At 45.5% G+C, this 21,640-nt stretch overlaps 1 protein-coding gene across 5 annotated transcripts in view; it reads right to left on the reverse strand.

Moving 5' to 3' along the window:
* The window catches only part of LARGE1 (LARGE xylosyl- and glucuronyltransferase 1), a 486,966-nt gene that overhangs the window by 185,007 nt on the left and 280,319 nt on the right, over window positions 1-21,640 (reverse strand). For all 5 annotated transcript variants that reach the window (XM_019728420.2, XM_019728419.2, XM_074326275.1 and 2 more), the window contains one exon: window positions 21,160-21,331. In XM_019728420.2, the coding sequence (XP_019583979.1) occupies window positions 21,160-21,331 (172 nt within the window). The remainder of the gene's footprint in view (window positions 1-21,159; window positions 21,332-21,640) is intronic.

A 21,640-nucleotide genomic window follows, 5' to 3' on the forward strand; every position in this document is an offset into this window, starting at 1 on the left:
CTGGTTCCTTTGGAGGCTGTGAGGGGGGGATCTGTTTCCTGCCCTTTTCAGCCTCTAAGCGCTGCCTGCATTCCTTGGCTTGGGGCCCCTTCCTCTATCTTCAGGGCACACCCCTCCCTCCAGTCTCTACTTCTCTCTGGGGTCAGATCTCCCTGTATCTCCCTTGTATAAGGACACCCTCAACTGTTTTTACTCAAAACACCTCGGGCCCCAAATTTGTAGGATTTTCCTCACACCAACCAGTTTTCCTGCTCTCTGGACACCAACTGGGTGTCCTACAATCTAATTCAATTCTGACGTTAACTTCCAGAGTTAGCACAGACCCCATCGCTCTAGGGGCACAGGTCCACAAGACCGCCTTCACTTCAGACACCAGTTGCAAGTATTGGGTCCTCAGGTTACCCCCACTCTGTCAAACTTGGAAATAACATCAGGGGTTCCCACAACCCTCACCTTTCAGGTTTGATAATTTGCTTGAACTCACAGAACTCAGGGAAATGCTTTACTTACCATGTTTCCCCAAAAATAAGACCTAGCTAGATAATCAGCTCTAATGCATCTTTTGGAGCAAAATTAATATAAGACCTGCTATTATATTATATTATATTATATTATATTATATTATATTATATTATATTATAATATTATATTATTATATTATATAAGACCAGGTATTATAATATAGTAAAATAAGACCAGGTCTTATATTAATTTTTGCTCCAAAAGACACATGAGAGCTGATGGTCCAGCTAGGTCATATTTTCAGGGAAACATGACACTATCACCAGTTTATTATAAAAGGTTCAACTCATAAACAGCCAAACGGAAGAGAAGCATAGGGCCAGGTACATGGGAAAGGGTCACAGAATGGCCATGCCCTCTGGTGTGCCACCCTTCCAGCATCTCCAAGTGTTCACCAAGCTGGACGCTCAAAGAATCCCCTCTTTAGAGGTTTTTATGGAAGTTTCACTATATAGGATTGATTAAACCATTGGCCAATGGCGATTACCTCAATCTCCAGCCCATCTCCCCTTCCTGGAGTGGGTGGGGGTGAAGGGGAGCTGAAGGTGCCAACCCGCTACTCATAGTCTTTCTGGCAACCAGCGCCATCCTACAGCTATCTAGAGGCCCACCAAGAGCAGCCTTATTAGAATCAGACACACTCCTGTTACCCAGGAAATCCCAATAAGTTCAGAGACTCTTTGTCAGGAAACAGGGACAAAGACCAAATGCATATATTTTTTATTACATCACAGACACTCATTACATTTAGGGCTCACCCATATCAGCCAGGATAATCTCCCCATCTTAAGACCCTTCACTAAATGCTTCAGTAAACTCTCCGCGTGAGCAATGACCACAGAACTTTGCCGTTGCGTCTACTTCTAATCCTTCCCTGTCTCCCTTTCTACAGGAATTCCTTCAGAACAAGAATCCCTGCCCTTTCCTTTGCATTGTTTAGCATCTTTCACGTCCTACATTACCTGGCACAGCGCAGGCATTCGATACATGTTCCTGGGTTGACACGACTTAAAAAATAAATGAATGGCTTTATCAAAGCAGACTTTGCAATCTTCCCCAAAGGTAAAAAAAAAAAAAAAAGAAAAGAAAAAAAAAGAAGAAGAAAGCGAGAGAGAGAATTGAACCACGTTTTTTGTGTTTTTTTTTTTTTTCCATTTTTTCCCCTATTAATTTACTGAGCCCAATGCTGAGCATTACACTAGCTGCTAGGAATAGAGATGAATTAATACAGGATGCCTGCCTGGGAAGACAGGAAAATGAGACACATGGAGCCCCCTACTATGTGCCGGCCACTGTGCTTGACAGTGCCACACAAATGTTAGCTTATTTAAGTGAAGAGCTGCCAGGCAAGAGGGAAGCGGCCTACGGGAGATCCCCATGGCCCTTTCCAGCACATGGATTCTAGAAAATGAGTGTACGATCTCTCTGATTACTGGCAGCCTTGCTGAATTTTAGAATGCTAATACAGAGTCAAAAGACAGCTTAAGAGAACTTCTAGTCCAATTTTTTTTTGAAACTAGAGTTTGTGATGCATTAGGGGCTATGAAAATAATTTTGTGGGTTTTGAATAGCATTTTTAAAATGAAAATATGCCAAATAGGTGAGAGACATATAAAACTTCATCGACCACAGTAAGGTTAAGTATTCTTTTAGGAAGCTACTGATTTAACTGTTCATCTACATAGTGTGTCTGTATAGATGTGTGTATATGTGTGTATAGGTGTATAGGTGTATGTGTTCACACACATCTATTTTTTAGATTGTGATGTAAAATGCATTTCTTACTATGGGATACAGTTAAAAGGTGTGACGAGAACTTATAGCCCTACATCTACACGTAGACACAAAGCAAGGCCTGGCAATGGATTCCTGCCAGCTCTTTGAATAAAAGGCCTTGCAGGTAAACTCCCCAAATCCGTGGGCATCTATACTTCACTTACTCCACTGCCACCCCTGAGGACTGAAATGTTCTTTGATTAAAGGAGCCAGTGAGGTTCCCATGTGGGCCCACTGAAGGAAGTAACCCGCTCAAGTATATCTTGTTCTGTTACTTAGGCTGGAATTAGGTGGAAAGTTCCTTTAAATAGCCTACAATGGGATTTCCTTCTGATTGTCACAATCAAGAACTGGTCACCCAGAAAGGGTCTAATTAAAGGCCCTGAACTCTTAAGATGTGTAGTCCTGAGGAAAAATTACAGGCTTTGACGTTCTGCTGACTGGGATGAAATTCCCACCTCTGCCACTGCTGGCCATGTGACCTCAGGTCTCTCGGCTGTCCTATGGGCGGTGGGCCCGGTGTGAGGGGACAGTCCTCCCATCCCCTCTGCACAAAATAGGAGCTCAGGAAACATTAACACCTCCCACCTTCTACTCCCCTTCTCTTTCTATGAATATTTGCAGAGAAGTTACAGAATAACCACATGCCAACTACACGAGAGTCAAGGACAATGACTGCTGAGAAAATGGCATTTCTCCTCCTTCGGCAAAGGCAACAGAACCATGTGAGCCTGTTCTGGGGTTGGGGCACCCTACGCCAAGTCCTCCCCCTAACCCACCCCCCCGCACTGTGTGGCAGCGAAAACAGGAGACGACCAAGTGCCACTCCCAGCGGGGTTGCGTGCGCCTGATCCCACGACCATCCCCATCCTGACCTTTTCTGGTATTTACGATGTCCGATTGGATTTTGATCATTGTTTGAGCTCTTGACATAAAACAAACAGGTCGGCACATTTCCCTGGGAGGCACAAGTGCCAGGATTTTAATCCTGTCTCCAGACACTTCTCCCAAATCCTACCCTGCCCCACCAGCCCCGTGACGAAACAGCCAAGACACAATGTCTCTTTTGTTGCAGGAGCCAGCAGATCCCGGGTCAGTAACTTTTGAGTCTCAACCCCGACTGCACTCTGCATTCCATAGGAGCTCATAAAAATATGGACGTCCAGCGCCTAGACCAGACACTCTTTGTTGGTAAGGGGTGGGCCTGGGCATCCTTCTTCCTGAAGGATGGTAGTAACTGGAAAACCACTGCATTTGGGAGACGTGACGGGAACAGAACGCTACATGATATGGTCCAAGCCTGAGGCCAGCCTCTGAGAACTGCTAGAGAAGGTGCCCAGTTTTCCCTGTACAGCAGGGAGAGATTGACTGGCACATCCATGGTCACACAGCCATGGCTGGGACTTGAACACGGGGCTATCTGATCCTTTTTGTAGCCATGACCCTGCACTGTTGAGCTCAGAGCGTCTATACACGTCTGTACGGGAGCAGCCTTAGAGGCACAGCCTTACAGGGTTCAAAAGACGGGGCTTGCATGTCGCTCTTCTTTGAGAATACCCACAACAGCTGCAAACAGCCTCAGACTCTGTAACAGAAGGCCTGACTTCTGTTAAATAAGAACACAGCCACGCCACGGAACACCAAGAAGCAGCAAAATGACACAGTGCCGAACATGGGAAAATGGTTTCAATATGTAGTTAAAAGAAAAAAGAACGAGTATACAAACAGTATGATAATATGACCTCAATTTTATATTAAGAAAACAATTTTATATGCACAGAAAAGTGCCTGGAAGGAAATACATTAAAAGGGTAACAACATTCAACTCTAGGCATTAGAAATACAGGAGTTTTATTTTCCTCTTTGTGCTGATATGTACACGCATTGTTTTATTCATGATACACACGTATCAAGTGGATCAGACTCCCAAACCTTAACGGAATCCGTGACAGAGCAGTCTATTCTTCAAAGCGTCTAGTAAATTCTTGTTTTTGCCTCTGGAGTTAAAGCTCTTTACCTTTTATGCTGCCCCACATCCCCCTCCCCATCCACCACCCCATCCTGTCTGGAATTCTCTTCTTCCTGTTCTACAAGGAAAACATATTTCATTCCCCCATATTATTATTTTTTTAAAATTTAGAGCTGATTTCACGGACTATGAGTATATCTCTAAAAGCCTAAGTCAGAATCAAACATTTAGGGATGTGCACCTATTGGGGGCTGCTACGAAAAGCATCAAGAGGTATTCAAAAGCCCCCCTCCCATTGCAATGGCTTCCACACCTCTCTCCAGAGACAGAGATTTGGAAGCCAAATGTTACGTTTTGAGATTCTCGCCGGGCTGAGCCAGCAGGGCACCGTTCATTCTTAGGACGTCTAAATTCTCTTGGGATCATCATTCCCTTTTACTCTGTGTCACCACTGCTGCCTTAGATAGTATTTCGAGCCTATGTATAACCTCAGCGTTGAAGTTCCGCTGGTGACTCCAGGGCATTGGTGATTTGCTACTTGACAGGAGCAGAAAGGGAAAAAAAGATTGTAGAATCCAAAACCATAGAGGCTGACAACCTAATTTTGTTGACTCTAGAACTAATTTTTTTAGCATCTACTAGGCTTGGATTGGGCTATACTTTGAAGCCAGAGCCAGCAGGCTTTACTAGCAGATAAATGCAGTGTGTGAGGGCAACAGAGGCATCAAAGACGCTCACTTCATGTGATTCTGGCTCTGACTCTGACAGGATAAATTTGTATAAGATTCATAAACCCGAAAGGAACATTGCGATCACCCCGTCGAACCCAATTATTTTACAGATTCATTCATTCCTTCACCAGTCATTCAATACATACTCATTGAACAGATATCCTTGGATCCAAAAGGTAGAGTGACTTGCTTAAGGCCACTAATGACACAACAGAGTCATGCATCACACAACATAAAGACCTTCTGGACCTTTCCTGACCTTGGCAACACAAAGCACTGAACTAGTACAGATCCCTTCCGGGTCGTTTTTCCTGCATGTGTGCAAGTCAGTGAAACCACTACTTAACTTCCTTTATTTCCTACTGCCTCTGTGCAAGACTACAAAGAAAATTTGTCTTTCAACATGCCACCTTTCTACTTTGACAAGCAGTGATTTGTTTTTTAATGGATGTCCCAGGAAGGCACATACCTAATCTGCTTGAATGATGATGACACAGTTAATTAGGCCAAACCAGGACAGAGCCCAAGCTGCAGACACTGTTTCCCATGAGCAGTGGCCAATTTCTCAGGGAAGAGTCATTTGCAAAAGGAAGATCAAGGAGATATTCAGCTAGGTCAAATTTTTAATTTAGGTTACACTTGTGGCTGAATAGGCTCCTCCATCCACCTTTATCTTCTAGACGGAATAATCCTCTAAAATGCTAAAGAAAATTTATCCATGTACCAAAAATTTACAAATGTCTATTCGCCAGTCCCGGTCACTGAAGAGGACGCCCTCTGTTTGAGAAGGGCAACGGTGATGGGGACGTGTGGGAAAGAAGTTAAAAGAGTACACTTGCTTATTTAGAATATTAGCCAGCGTGCTTCTTACGGGTGCAAGTGACAGAAATTTAAACTGACTTAAGAAATTTTTAAAAAAGCGAAATTTTCCTTCCAGATGGCTGGAACTAGGGACTCTAACACAATATAATTTGGCATCTGTCTCTCCTGTCAGGCTCTCAGGTTTGCATTCACTCTCAGACAGCGTAGTTGTGCAGGAAGAGTTAACATAGCTGGCCTGAGACCACTGTCCTTTGAAAGGCTTGCTTGCAAAGTTGGCCCTTCATTGGCACGTGCAAATTTGGGTTCCCGGAAGGTTCTGACGATTCCCTGGTAAGAATGGCCCGCCATGTCTAAATTGTTTGTACAAACATTATGGTTTATGATGAACACTCGCTTTCCTTCTGGAAGTCTGTGATTTGGTATATGCTAGGTAGAGGGTGCCTACGGGACCAGCCCCCAGTAAAAATCCTGGGTGATGATTTTCTAATGAGCTTCCCTGGTAGATAGCATTTCACACGTTGCCACAACTCATTGCTGGAGGCAATAAGTGTGCCCTGTGTGACTTCACTGGGAGAAGACTCTGGAAGCTTGAGACTGGCTACACAGGGGCTTCATCCTCTGCTGGTTTTGCTTTCTGTCCTTTTGCTATAATAAGTCATAGCCATGACCATGACTCACACTGAGTCCTGTGAGTCCCACTAGCAAATCACTAAATCTAGACGTGGTCTTGGGGACCTTTGACACAGTGGCAAAAAACTAACGGAGGTTCCAGTCTCACATCCTCAGAGTTTAGCAACTGCAGTGGAAAATTTTTCCAGCAAAAAAACCTTAGCCTAAGGCTCATTCGTTCTGATTGGCTTAGCTTGGGTCACATGACCACCCTGAAGCAATCACGCTAGCCAGGGGGGTCCTGTTGCTGGCTAGGACTGGGTCATACCTTTTTTGTCCTTGTACCCCCTATGTACACTGAAAACCAAGTGAGTCAAGGAGAGACATGCTTTTTAAAAGAAAAGGAGATACTCTGATGTTTGTGGAAAGGAAACATGAATGCCCAGCAGACAAAACAGAATTTCTATGACAGTGGAGCACTAACATAGTATATTATAAAACAGCCTTTGTTATAGTTAAATATCAACCACCGCCACAATAACAACAAAACCACAGAGGCAGAAGAGCTCAGTGCATTATCTCACCCTAAATCAATGCTTCCTCTTGCATTCCGCACCCAATCTGCTAAACTGAGAAATAAGGGTCGTCTATAAATCTTTCCTCTCTGGTATCATATCTTATCGGGACATCCATTTCGAATTGATGGTGTTGCGGCATCCTACCTCCACCTTAGTTCAGGCAGTGATCATTTCTTTCTTGGGTTACTGACACAGCCGCCGAATTGGACTCTGTGTTTGGTTTTGCACCATTCAACCCATTCACCCACTGCAGCACAATCACCTTTCTATACTGATGACTGACTGGTCTGACTAGAGCGGTCTTCTCCTTGGAGACTGTCCATGGATTCTTACTGTCTTCTGGAAAAGCCCAAACTCCTTGGCATAGCAGACCTTCCAGGACCTAGCTCCTGCCAACTTTTCAATCTTCCAGCACCTTCCCAATCCATCCTCTCATATTTAACACTTTGTATGAAATACACCAGCCACAGGGGATCCCTACGCCCTGAAGTTTGGGCACTATGACATGCTTTTTCATGTCTTCATCACTTTGGCCCATTCTGTGTTCCTGCCTGGAATGGCCTGCTCCCCCTTTTCCATATCTCCAGCCAACGTACACGACCAATTATCTCCTGTTGTAGGTGATGTCGTTCCCAGTCCCCAAAGTGAGTAACTGACTCCATGGTGGAACCACTGTGCTTGGTACATACCCCTTGTCTCTCACAATGGTCCTTTCTCAGTATTGTGTGTCCTTCTGAATTCTCAATTCCAGTGTCATTTCTATGATGGTGGATATACCATACCTCACCCACATTACAGCGCAAGATCAACTCAAAGATTGACAAGGGGCAATCCTTAAAAACCTGCGGACTGAACAAACAAAGGAAAAGAGACAGGCCGGGATCCTGGCTCTGCCACTTATTAGCTAGATGATGTGGATATATTATGTCACCTTTTTAAGTGTTGGGTTTTCTCTCTTCTAAAGTGGGGATTGGACTATCCATTTGTCAGGATTGTTGTGAGGATGAAAGGAGCTAATGTATGGAGAACATCCAGACTACATGCCCAGTCTGGGCTGCAGCAGACATCTTATGAAAGCAAGTTTCCCCCCAAATGTACTATAAGATATTAATAATAAGGGAAACGGTGCAAGGTATATATGGGAACTTGGTACTATTTTTTAATTTTTCTGTAAATCAAAAATTGTTCCAAAATTTTAAAGTTCACTTAAAAAAGAAAGTAACTTCCGTCGCTGCCCCAAACCCCTTCCTTCTCTCCTCCCCAAGTCCCTCCAAGTCATGGGCTGCCTCCTTTCTCTTTTTTTAATAGCCTACTATCACATCATTTCAAAAATAAAAAGAGGATTATTGGCTGGGTTTAGGGAAATCTTATTTTTAATCTTTAAGATTTTTTTGCTATTATGGGGTCTCTTTGGATATCTGAGCAGCAAAGAGAGGCCCCAAATTGTCATGCTTTCTTTGTCCCTAAGACCCATCAAATGGCAAATAAGAAAACAGAAACCAGAGCTTCCTTGTCTAATGCAGATGACTGTCAACGAAAAAAAAAATACATATTATATATATACATATTATATATGTCTCCTTTTGCTTCTAAGGAAGCTGGTAATTTCACCTGGTCCGACGCTGGCTGATGGTGTTCCCTTAAATGGCCCCTCCATCCATCTCAATAAGGAATCTGCACATTCGCTCTGCCCACTACACTCTTCCAGATGGGTAAGCCCAGTGCACTGCACAGGGAACAGAGCAGCTATTTGTCTTCCTTGACAGGCCACGTCCGTCCTTGTCATATATTAGATGCTGCTAATAATCTATGTATATGCTCTTAGGAGGGAAAAAAAACTGTGTCCTTGTGATAGAGAATGCCCTGCTCTGATTTTCTCCCTTCATGAGTTTGTCGATGAGCGGCAAGGTGGTCCCTCTTGCAATTTGGAGGAAAAGCTCACACATTCTAGTGGGTTCTCACTGAATCCATAGTCTTCTATGCATATGAATGCTTTTGAGTCTGGTTAATTCAATCATACTTTCGCTTGGTATCACAGATCCTTCCAGGTACAGGGGCATGAATACACTTATTTATCTTTCAAAAGAAGAACTTCACTACTGCCTGTTTCTTTTTGGCTCTAGAAGTGGAAATTCACAGTTCACGCATCCATGAGGCTAAGGTAGAGTAAAACGGAGAAGGAAGAGGTCTGAAGGACACCCAGTAGGAGCTTGGACACAGGGCTGATTCAGAAAGTCATGCAAACAGTACATGGTTAAGGAGTCGCCACCTTTTAAAGTGATACACAAGCTGTAGCAGGTTCAGATTCCATTTCTTCTTTGGTGCCAGCCATTATCGACCACTTGAAACTACCACCATACCACACCTGACTGGTCATATGGATTTTCATCAGTAACAATGATGGAAGTGGTTCTCGACAGGCAACGATTGTGCCCCGCAGGGGACGTGTGGTGATGCCTTGACATAGTTCTGGTTATTGCAACTGGGGAAGGGGGTGCTACTGGGTAGAGGGCAGGGACAAAACTAAACATTCTACAATGTATAGAACAGCCACCCACAATGGAGAATTATACAGCCCCAAGCAAGTGTCAACAGCGCCAAGATAGAGAAACCCTGCACTCAAGCACTGATTCTCAAGTCACTGGTGGTTCCAGGCTGTTGTTGGGGGGTGGGAGTGGACCTTGGACTTGAGCAACTTGGAAAGACCCAGCAGGTAATTCCGATACTGAAAGCCAACCGCCATCATGCAACTCAGAATTACTGCTCAAAGAACACAGCTGTAAATGGTCAACAGGTTGTGGCTTGGCTCTCACATGCCTATTCATCCAATTAGATAGGCTGCTATTGACCAGGAGTAGAACTAACCTGTACGTAAGACCCCTTTGGCCAAGATACTTGTAGAGCAAAGAAGGAAAATAAAATGGCTTCTATACTGAGCACATGATTCTAAAGATGGGCTTTATCTTTGTCTCTATAAATTCATTCAAAAGTTGTTTGTTTCCTGTCTATTCCCACTACCTGTCCCGCTCCTGTCTTTCACTGTCACCTCCCCTAAGTCCCCCAGGCCTTTATTTGGTCCCAACCTGCTCTCTCTGCCTCCCTCCTCTCAGAATGACCTAGGACAGCTCTGTCCCCTCTATGCATCCACAGCAACTATGTTCATGATCAAAGTGTCCTTGACACAGGCAGCTGATACCACCTCAATGTTAGAAACGCAACCTAGCAAAATAATTCACATTCATGGTAAGCAACCCTAAAATGCTCCCAGAAGTTATCTGATTTTCTCAAAGACGGATGAGTCACGTGCATGTCTAATGGACTGAGAATCAGAGAGCATAACTCGTACATCTGGTACCAAGTAGTTGTTCAATACATATTTACTGAATGTCTGAATGAGTGAGGAAAGACTTCTGGGCAGAGCAGCTTCCTGCAGGTCTGGGTTTGATGCGTTAAGCTTCTCGGTATCTCTTCCTGCATCTATTCCGTGACTCCAGGTCCCTTGAATTCCCCTCTCTCCAGGTCCGGAATACATGTAAAGATTCACTTCTAAGAAACAAGCTGTTGGTCTCCACAATGGGAGGGCCCATCAGGAAACGGTAACCATTCCAACATGAGACACAAGTGATGTATTTACCAAAAATGGTAACAGCACAAATGTCAGGACCCTGTGGTCATACAATAAAAAGCTAAGACCCTAAAATACTTCCCTTTTACCGACCTCATCAGCCTCCCAATTCAGCTCTTCTTTCCTCAGACTAGAGCCCTCCCCACCCTGCAGCTCTCCTCAACCACTCCAAGATAAAAGCAAAAGCTGGAGAAATAATACTTATAAAAATAATCACACCACATTCTCTGGATTCTAGGAGGCCACTGATTGTAGAATATATCAAAACATTTTCCAGGAGAAAAAGACCACCTGTCAAGTTGCTTTTCTAAGTCACATCTCAACTTCCGAAACCGTAAAATGTGAAAACCCTATGTCGGAGTACAGAGCTAATATAACAAATAGCTGCAAAATACTAGGTGAATTACAGTATTTTGCTTCCAAAATATTATTCGTATTGAGACTGAGAAACTGAAGTGTAAGTTACAGGGACAGGTCCTGGGACGGTCGCATTTCCCAGCCTGTGCTCTCCCCACTGAGATGGACAGCCCACTCTTCCCAATTCGGACAAAATCCTGACTCTGACTCTTACAAGACCCTCCTCTCAGGTCCTCCTCCTCCATCGTGATCAAGGTTGTTTGGGGGACAGCCTCTTGCTCCCAGAGGACTAATACTGTCTCCTCTGCTATCAAAGCCCTCCCATCCCCAGGCTTTTAAGGACATAGACAGGTGCCTTATTGCGATGACAAGAAAATGACTCTTACGTTATGAACAGCGGTGGCTAACACTGTCGGTGCTGACTCTGTCAGGCGCTGCACAAAGAGCTGTCTATGAATCCGCTCACATTACCCTCACGGCAACACCCTGTGAACGTTATTGGCTCCATTTTGCCATTAAGAAAGAGAAGTTCAGAGATCTGAGCAGTGTCAGGGTTATAAAGATGATAAGAGGGTGGGGAGCAACCCAAAAAGAGCGCCTGGACTTCTCTGTCCCCCTACCCCACTAGTGGACACCTGAGCTGGGTAAAGCAGAAGGGAAAGACACACTTCCCAGCCACTTCTGCAAATCTGGTTTTCCTCGTCTTCCTGAGGAGCCACAACGTGCCCTCGCGCTCACGTCGCAGAGAGCCCGGCTCCCTGTGCATTGAGGCGAGCCACACAATTGCCAGATGTCCCGTCTGCCCAGTCGGGGATCCTAGAAATGTATCAGTGTGGCCGCTCTGCCCACCCTGAGAGCAGCACCAGGACACGGCTGGCTTGACGATGTGGCTGCGATTTGAGACCAGAGCCATCATCACTCCTTGGGTATAACCTGCACAATCGGGGCTCCTGACACAATTAGGGTGAGTTCAGTGATCCTTCCTCTGATAAATCTGCTGGGCATTGGCTCTGCTCCTCCTCCTCGCTAATCACAGCGCGCCTATCACAGCTCGCCAATCACAGCTCACCAATCACAGCTCGCCAATCACAGCTCGCCTATCACAGCTCGCCAATTACAGCTCACCAATCACAGCTCGCCAATCACAGCTCGCCTATCACAGCTCGCCAATCACAGCTCGCCAATCTCACCTGGCCCCGCCTTCGCACTGGCTGATCACACTCTGCCATGGCCCACTTAGCCTTCTATTGGAGACAGCAAATCTAATCACTCTGCCTTCCAGACAAGGAGGCACAGGATTACCACCCCTGCTCTCCACACTGGGACACACCTGGAAGTCTAGAAAAGGAAACTAGTCACCTGGTCAGAACATCTATTTTAATTCCACAAAGCTCTATCTTAGTTCCAAAAAGAAAACACCTCAAGTTACCTCCAGCCCAGACTTTTTGTGTGAAAATACCGACCTGCTCATCTTATGTCCAAAACTGGACTCGTCACCCAGTGCTACTCACACCACTTCCAGTTCACCTCTAATCCGTGTCTGTTGCTTGGCTCCAAGGGCAATATCCTCCTATATTTAGGCCACTATCATATCTGGCGTGGACTGCAGCAGTAGCCAACCCCCTACCTGCTGACAGAAATTTCTTTTAAGGAACAGGTTTCCTGCCTCACCTTTCAAATCCCCCCCCCCCCCCAACTTCAGCCAAAAGGATCTGTTCAAATCCGAAAATCTGAGCCTACTTCTCTGCACCTGAAACTCTGAACTGTCCTTCAGTTACCTTTGGGTAACACCTAAAGCCGTGACTCATAAAACCCTTCATACTTCTCTTGCCTTACTTTGCACCCTCAAATCACCTAGAATCATATGCTTTATTTGTTCATTTATTCAACAAATATTTACTGAGCACCCACGCTCTGCCAAACATTGTTCAGGTGCTAGGAATGCCCCAGAAACAAGATGACAAAGATCTCAGTCCTTGCGGTGTTCATGTATTAGCAGGAAAGACACACAATGACCAGGTAAAGCAGCCATGTCTGGTACCTGGGTCCCTGCTACTTACTGGGTTGGGCACAGCAGCCATCTTGGAAAGTAATTATAAACCAGATTAGAAGATGATGAGTCCTGTTAAAAAATGAAAGAGCAGGGCTGCAGGATTAAAGGGGACAGTCAGGGAAAAGCTCACTGAGAAGCTGAGATTTGAGCAAAGACTTGAAGGGAGTCACGACAGCAAGACAGGGAGAGGTCTGGGGGAGAAGTGTTCCCGACAGGGGGACAGCAGAGCAAAGGGCGAAAGCAGGAGACCGCCTGGTCTGTTTGAAGAGCAGAGTTCATGTTTCTTTCCATTCTTGTCTGTACTGTTCTCTCTCTGGACCTCAGGCCTCTGCATATGGCATCCCCTCTAAGTAGGACCACGGAAGATAATGTCTCCGTGCCTCCTCCCTTCAGAAGTCCTCCTGACCCCCCAACCCTCCTAACCAGCACTGTGTTCCCTAAAACACGATTCTACCTCACCCTAAATTCTCCTTTTTAAAGTACTTTCCACAATTGAATGCAGTCATGTGTTCACGGGGTCTAGAATCTAGTGGTTTAACAGTGTGAGCTCTGGGGTCAGCTTGAGGTCAGCCTGGCTTCGATCCAGGCTCTGCCATGAACTTGCTATGTGATCTTGGGCAAGGTACTTAAAGAACTACGAGGGCTAAATGCGACAGCCCAGTGCCTGACACACAACAAGCCTTTAACAGAAACTAGCAACGTGAGGGCAGAACTGGGCCTGTCTTATTTACTCTTGTACTCCCAGGGTCTAGGGCAGGTCCATGCGCTCAAAGATAATGAATTAATGAAAGAATGAGTGATTGAATAAATGTGGAAGGCAGGGAGGCAGGGCAGGAGGCAGAAGGGAAGCAGGGACAGGAAGGGGGGGGTAGAAAGGGACGCAGGCAGGCTTCGGTTCCCCTGACTCTCAGGAGTTCCAGCTTGAAGAAGAAGAAAACAAAGATAGAGACGGAAAGGGCGGGAGCTCTCATTTATTAAGTACCACGCAAGGCAGAGCCATTTCCTGACTTCCCACCAAAATAAAGCTTATAGGGGAGTTATTCCCCCAGTTTTATAGAACAACAAGAAAAGAGGCTCAGGGAAGTTAAATGATGTTTCTAATATAGTAAAGGGAGGCAGATCCACTTCAGAGTTAATCTGAAAATAATTAAAACCTCTTCACCAATTTTGCCAGGAATAAAATTCTTGATGTTCCCCCAGTGGTGAGCATCTTGGCTTGTCAAACGGAAGAACTGGGAGCATCTAATGAGAGACTCAAAGTGCTACTTTCTGGATTCTGAATGGGAGGCAGCGTGGATAACAGATGTGAAGAAAAAGCAGGAGCAGATGAGGAGGAGAGAGGCGGAAATAAACGAGCAGGCCATCGGAATTTTCCAAGAGGGAAAGCAACTAGGAATTAAGAAGTTAAAAAAGAAAACAATGAACACTGGCGGTGAGGAAGACGCTCCATCCATACTAGGAGGGCAGGAGAATGTTTAAGACCACAACACGGATGAAAAAGAAACGTCCGGCCTTTTCTGGGAACCTCGTGATTGATGTCGAAGACCACAGGCCCAGCCGCCCTCTTTCCCAGCAGAATTCTAGCACCTTCTGTAGTAACAGCGCGTCGTCACCCGTGCAGACACTAGCTGCCGGAGTCAGTGTAAAGCATTTTATTTGAGAACTGATGTCTTTCTAAATTTCCGTGTTCCTTCCCTGCGGCAAAACAGTCTCTCAGGTTTAGGAACTGTCAGAAGCAGATGTGAGGTGAGTGGAACCCTGTCTGCAGTGAGCCCTGCAGAGGTCACACCAGGCCTGGCCACGTAGGCATGGAGTTAATCAGGGAACTTTGACTGGCAGGAGGTGATAGGCTCTTCCTGAAAGTCCTTCTTTGATTCCTTTCAAACCAGCTAAAGGGGGGGCCTGGAGGGGGGAAGAGGGAGGGACAGACGCAAAGCTTCCTTTGGAGGTAGGTGAAGGGAGGAAAGAAGGAATGAAAGTCAAAGGGAAAGAGATAAATGGGGTAAGAACTAACACAGGAGAGAGGAGGAAGGAAAAGGGGCTCCCCTAGCGGGATCAGTGAATCACCCCCCCAGACCTCACGCCACTGTGAGAAGATGTGGGTACGTTCTTTCTACCGGTGTGGGAACAGGAACAAGGCTGAGGGAAGTTCAATGAGCACCCCCAAATCATCCCACCGATCAGACCAGCAGGGATCTGAAATCTAGTGTCTTCCTTTGCCAAGCTTGTCCTACTCCACCACTTTCACTGTGAGACTGAGAGATGGAGAGAAAGAGAAGGGGGGAAGGAGGGACTTAGAAAGAAGGGGAAGGGAGGGAGCGGCAAGCCATGGCAAGGTAAAAAATAAAGACAAGACCTGAAGAAATGTCAAGGAACGTTTAAAACTCCTTCAAGGCAGGTGATTATAATATAATCGCCAAAGTCCTACAGATGTCTTTTCAAGAGTAATACTTTCAGGGTTCTTCACATCCAGCTTTCCTACATTATTTTACACTTATAGCCACCCCAGCCCCGACGGCTTTATGGACAAAGCTCCAAGGTAATGGAGCAGACACACATTAATGACCGCCATTATTTCATGCCCTCTGGGGGGAATCCTTGGAGAAACTGGAATATGGGAAGAACAATCCACGTTATTTTGTGCATTTCTCACAATGACCCTGCTGGTATGGTTCATAGGATATTTAGGCTCAGAGAACCCACGGGTCATGATGGGGTGAGCTCCGATTCTGGCTTACGCTCCTGAGCCATGCTGAGTGCATGGGCAGAGGTCTTGAGGCTCACAGCTACTTTAAACACATGTCCTAGGAAGGCACAAGCAGGGCCAGGATTCTGAAGACTGTGGCTTTATTTTTCAAATCCAGGGGAAACCACACTTCCCTCTGCCTCTGATTTTGCCTGTTTTCTGAATGCCCGGATCACCGAGAGACTGCCTTCTCTACAAACTGGCATATATGGTTTCCTATATCTAGCTCTGGTCTCTCCAAAGAGACTCTAAGCTCCACCATCTCCTCCTCTAGGGAGTGTGGGGTGCAGGGGAAAGAGTATTGCACGGAGACTTGGACTACTGGAGTTCAAATCCCGGTGCCACAGCTTAACAGGGAGACACTGACCGTGCAAGCTTCTCGGCCTCCCTAAGCAACCGTTCCCAAATCTTTAACAGCGGACCACTACCAGTAACGCCTTCATGGGGAGGATTACATGAGTTCACCCATAAAACGCTTGTTGGCACGGAGTAAAGGACTTAAAAACGTTAGCTATAATTAATCCATAGTGAGTCCATTAGGTTCTTAAAAAACACCCCCTGATGTGACACACTGACCCACACGGTGGCACTCTGACTGGATTCGGAGCCAGAACTTTACACTATGGCAATATGCTCTTCCTAAAGGGAGGGCACTGTCCTTAAGAATAACCATACTATCTTGAATATTTCCATGGCTTTCTTCTAAAAGCTCCCTATTATGGGCGAGCATTTATTACTTATGCCTTCAGAACAGCTTCTCCAGATTGCGGAAGTCAGACATTATGATTTCCAAATTTTTGTACAGTGTACTTACAGCACTCAGGGGTTGTGGGTGACCATGATCAGCAGTTGCACCTGAACTAAATGCAGACCCTGCCTCCCAGGTGGATGGGCAGCCCCTCCCCCACCCCATCAGGACGCCTGCAGAGGAGGCGGGAAGTGGCAAAAAGAGCACAGACTCCAAATAAAGCCAAATGATTTGGGGCTCATCTCTGCTGTGAAACACCTCTCTTTAGGCACAAAAAGTTATTTAACCTCGCGTGGGCTCAGTTTATGTTGCTTTTCAAAAGTGCAAAGCTTCGAGCTCAGGAACTGGAACAGAAGTCGTACTTAATATTAGTTACTTTGCTTTACAAACACCCATTTCTGTGCCTGCCTCCCACCATGTCCAAGTTTAAAATGCCCCCAACCAAACTCCTGATCTTCCCCCATAACCTGTTCTTCTTGCTGTCTTCCCCATCTCACCTGTCCAGCCACCTCGGGTCATCTTCGATTCTGATCGCTCTCACTTCCTACATCCAATCCATGGAACATCCCGCTTCGACCTTCAAAGCGTATTCCTAACATGATGATGTCTTTCCCCTGCCTCCACTGATCCACTCAGGTCTAAGCCAACACGTCTCACCTGGATGACTGCAATAGTCCCCTAAATGGTTTCCTGGTTTCCTCTCATTCTCACAAGGGCAGCGGGATGATCCATTAAAAACACAAATCAGATCACATCACTCCTGCTGAAAGGCAGACAATGGCTGTTCATATCCCTGAAGGGAAAGGCAAAGGCCCTGTACGTGAGGCCCCTGTGATCTGACTTCGTCAACTCCACACCTCCCTTCCGGGCTTACTCGACTGTGTTCTGACCTCCATCCTATTCCCCCCAAAACTAGGCCACATTACTTCTGAAACGTCACACTTCCTTATGTCTGGGGCACTGTTCTACTCTTCCTAGACACCTGGCATGCTTGCTTTCTTAGCTCCTTCAGGTTTTTGCTTAAATGTCACCTCTCTTGTAAGGCTTTCCATTACCACTCTATTTGCATACTAAACAATGCACGTGCTAACGCACACGAGCTCGCAGACCTCTTATCTCCTTTCTCTAATTTCCTCAAGAGCACTAATCACTGTCTCCCATACTATAATTTCACTTGTGTGTGTATTGTGCGTCTGCCCCACTCAAACATACACGCACAGGGTAGGAATTGGACTTGTTTTATTCTTGCAGCATTCCCAATAATCAGAAAACGATTTGGCAACCAGTAAGCTCAGTAAATATGACTGAATGTGCGACTCCAAATTCTAGCCATCTGATTCTGTCTGCTAAGAATTAGTGCCTCTGAAAATACCTCCACTGGTTGGAACAGGCCTGATAAGCGCATAGACCACTGACGTAGGGAGGGAAGCATTTCTATTCAGGTGGAATCGAGGCTCAGGGACTAGGAGGACATTCCCAAGAGGCTCCCCGAAAGCTGCACCCCGAAAGCTGCCACTGGTAGAGGCTGAGGGTGAGTCTAAGCCCCTCCTAACAGGCTTCTCCCTAGAGTCTCCACGCAATGAATTTAGGTACAGGGGATTGCACAGTACCAGTAAGGAGTCAGGGCTATACAAGATCTGAGCATAAGAACTGCAGCCCCAGATAAGCAGCTGCTCCAAACCAGATAAATGAACAAGGCCAAATCGCATCAATGTCACTTAAAACATTGACAGTGAAAGATGTCAACTGCAATTGCCTCTAACAGAAGGGAACTCCCCCTCTTGGATCTTAACATTCTGTGTTTATGGGTCTGTCCTAAGGGGCTTTCTTCCTGTTCCATGCACTGGTTCTAATTGGTCCAGTTTAGATAAAAAAGAAATTTCACACACCCATGAGAAACCTCTAGAAACAGGTGCCATATGGAGAAGAACTACTTATTTTCTTTTCACCTCCATATTTTCCCAGAAAAGTGAGGGTGGGCCTGGAAAAACCTCGGATGTTTTCATACACCTTGGTTGGTGCTAGATAAAAATGTAACGCAATCTGCCGTGTTTGTGAGCTCCTGGAAGGCAGGTGCCGCGTTCGCGACAGTTTTAGACAACACCACCACCTAATATATTCCTCTGCACAGTGGGGAACTAACAAATGCTAGAAATAAACCTATGAAAGGATGAACAAATAAAATGCAGCCTGTGATCTCAGCTCCTTGCCTTTAAATTCCCCCTGTCCCTGTCCTGACCTTGGCTCATCTACTCTGCTCTGCTCCAGGAACAGCTTTGAATGGCAGAACCCTCCACATCTAAATCCTTGGACCGGCCATGGGAGCAGCAAGAGCCTTGGTAACTCTTCCTTCCACAGATGACATCTGACCACCATGATTATACTTACTATTGTTATTGGCTGCAGAATCCCACTTGGTCTATGTCAGGTCCTGGCTGGGCCAGAATAAATGAGTTCTCCTAGCTACCACGCCACAGTTACCATTTTCCCCAAAAATAAGACTGGGTCTTACATTAAGTTTTGCTCCAAAAAACACATTAGGGCTTCTGTTCAGGGGATGTCATCCTGAAAAATCATACTAGGGTTTATTGTCTGGTTAGGTCTTATTTTCGGGGAAACACGGTAGTGACCACCTCTTCCAGCGATTTTGCTGAGTTACCACTTGTACAGGGAGACTTGTAGCTCTAAATGCACACTGCTGGTTGGATTTCTCTGGGAGCAGACTCTGACAGTGGGAGTCAGCACGCAGGAGGTTAATTTAGGGAGAGCTCTTGGGAACAGCACCTGTGAAAGTGAAGAAAGCAGGACTGGGCAGAGGGAGAAATCCAGCTGCAAGGCAGTCTCTAGGGAGTGCTATAGCTGATGTTGCAAGATTCATTGCAGGTGTGGGGTGCACCAGGAAGGGGTGTGGCCACGGGCACGTGACTTTCCTCACCTGAGGCCACCCCCAAAGGAGGCTGAGAGCTGAGGGCCATCTGCAGGCAACACTCTTCTCAGCTGGATTAACAAGACACTTATTCCAAAAGGGGAATGTGGGCATCTATTGCACACCATCACTGCTCCTATCTGGCAGGACAGAGCATGATCACCTCCTCTGTGATGCCCTCCCAGCTGCCTTCTCCAGCCCCTTCAGGAGAGGTGGGAACTCTCACTCCCCTTCATGGCAATAAACTCAGTCACTGCCTGACACCCAGCAGGGACGCAAAAAGCAGCTGTGGAATAAATACATCACTGAACAGCAGCACAAAAATATGAATAGAAATCCACCTGATTATTAAAACAAAACAAAACAAGACAAAAAAACTTGCCCCCAAGGAGTTAAATTTGATAAGAAAATCAAGCAGAAATGATTGAGGAACTTGCAAGGAGACACAGAAGGATGCTAACATCACCTGTATTCTGGCCTCAACTCTGGGCACCGCCCTGCATCCTGCCGAGCATCAGTTTCTTTATTTGTGAACTAAAAGGACAGACCCCAACATTCGATGAAGAAGAGATCAGAGAGCAGAGAGACACGTCAGTAGTTTTGCTAAGTGATGTCTTTATTGACACAGGAAAGGAAAATGAGTTTTCATCTGACAAGGGGAAGAGTCTCAGGGTGCCTCCCCATGATCTACTGAGGACTTTTTCAGTTAGTCCAGAGCTAAGTGTTTCCAGGAAGGAAGGAGGCAGAAACCAGAGTGGGTGAGGAACTTAATCTTCTGTCCATGAATGGAAACAGAAAGCAACGGGACTATCCTGTGATTGATGAAAATGTCATCATTGAAAAAATCACTAAAGGGTAGCTCACCTTCATAGAATAAGGAGCTGGAGAGGAGGCGGGAGGGATTTTAAACACAGAAGCCAGGGTGCAATTTAAAAAAAGAAAACGCAAAAAATAAAGAAAAAAAATCTCACTGCTAAATTTGTCTCTCATTGTATTTACTTAATATAGAGAAGAATTTCAAAAATATTGCAATTTTAAGGACGACACCTGGGAGACGGGTGTTAAAATAATAGCCAGAGTTTTATGCTAACCTTTCACTTCTCTCAGAGTCAAGGACACCTACTGGGCTCATCATTTCCCACCAGATACTCTCACATACGGTGGGGCCGAGGCAAGAGCTACAGTAACAGCTAAGCAGAAATTCACCAGACTAGAAGGAATGCCTCATAAAGCTAAACTTACATACCCCTTTAAAATGACACATCACACCATGAGGGAAAGCAAAAGCCATTAAGAACATTTCCAAATGCTCTGTAATTAATATGCATCCCCACCACCTCACAGGCTTTCTCGGCAATCAAAGTATCATTTGATGAAAAGAGAAAACTGATAAGTCAACACTCAATTATCTGCATACAAAATATACACATTTCATACTTATCGCTTACAAAGCATCCTAAATCAGATTCTTCCTAGGAACACAGACCTTCACTCTTCCGTTCCTGAAGAAATGCGAATTCCAGTTTAACCTGGCTCAGGTGCGAAGAGTGGATGCTTGACCGCATGTGTAATTACTTATCCATTTCATTAACAGGACCTCATTAAGAGTTAACCTCACATTGAAAAACACATATAATCACTATTCTTGGCATGACGACACCTTCAAAGAGACCAGGGAAAAAATGGGCGACACGTACCTTTGAACTTGTGGAACACAGCCCACAGCTCTGCAATGTCGGTTGCAAAGGTGATGTCCGTGTCAAGGACGATGACCCGCTCCAGGTTGGCAGGAAGAGTCTTGGTCAGGACGAGCTTCATCAGACCGTAAATGCCGGAGTAATGTTTGTTGGGGATCCAGGAAACTTCAGACTAGACAGGGCAGCGAAGAGAGGGCGTAGGAAAAGAAAAAGAAACTAGATTCATGTTTCGCACAAACATACAAATAATGCCTGGTGTGTGTAAAAAGTATCTAATAAAAATGTGTTGAATGAATGAATGACTGTTTTCTTAAAGATACGTTCGCATAATTTTCAGTTTGGCATGTGAAGTTTTTTTGGGGAAGAAAATGTATCTGAACCAAGGAAGAGGAAAAGCCGGGTTTATAAAATGACGATTACATGCAAACACTGTGCTCGGATCTTTTAAAATAACATTTTTGTGATTACAGAAATTGTGTAG

This window comes from Rhinolophus sinicus, linkage group LG02 (assembly GCF_036562045.2).
Source record: "Rhinolophus sinicus isolate RSC01 linkage group LG02, ASM3656204v1, whole genome shotgun sequence".
Classification (NCBI taxonomy): Eukaryota; Metazoa; Chordata; class Mammalia; order Chiroptera; family Rhinolophidae; genus Rhinolophus; species Rhinolophus sinicus.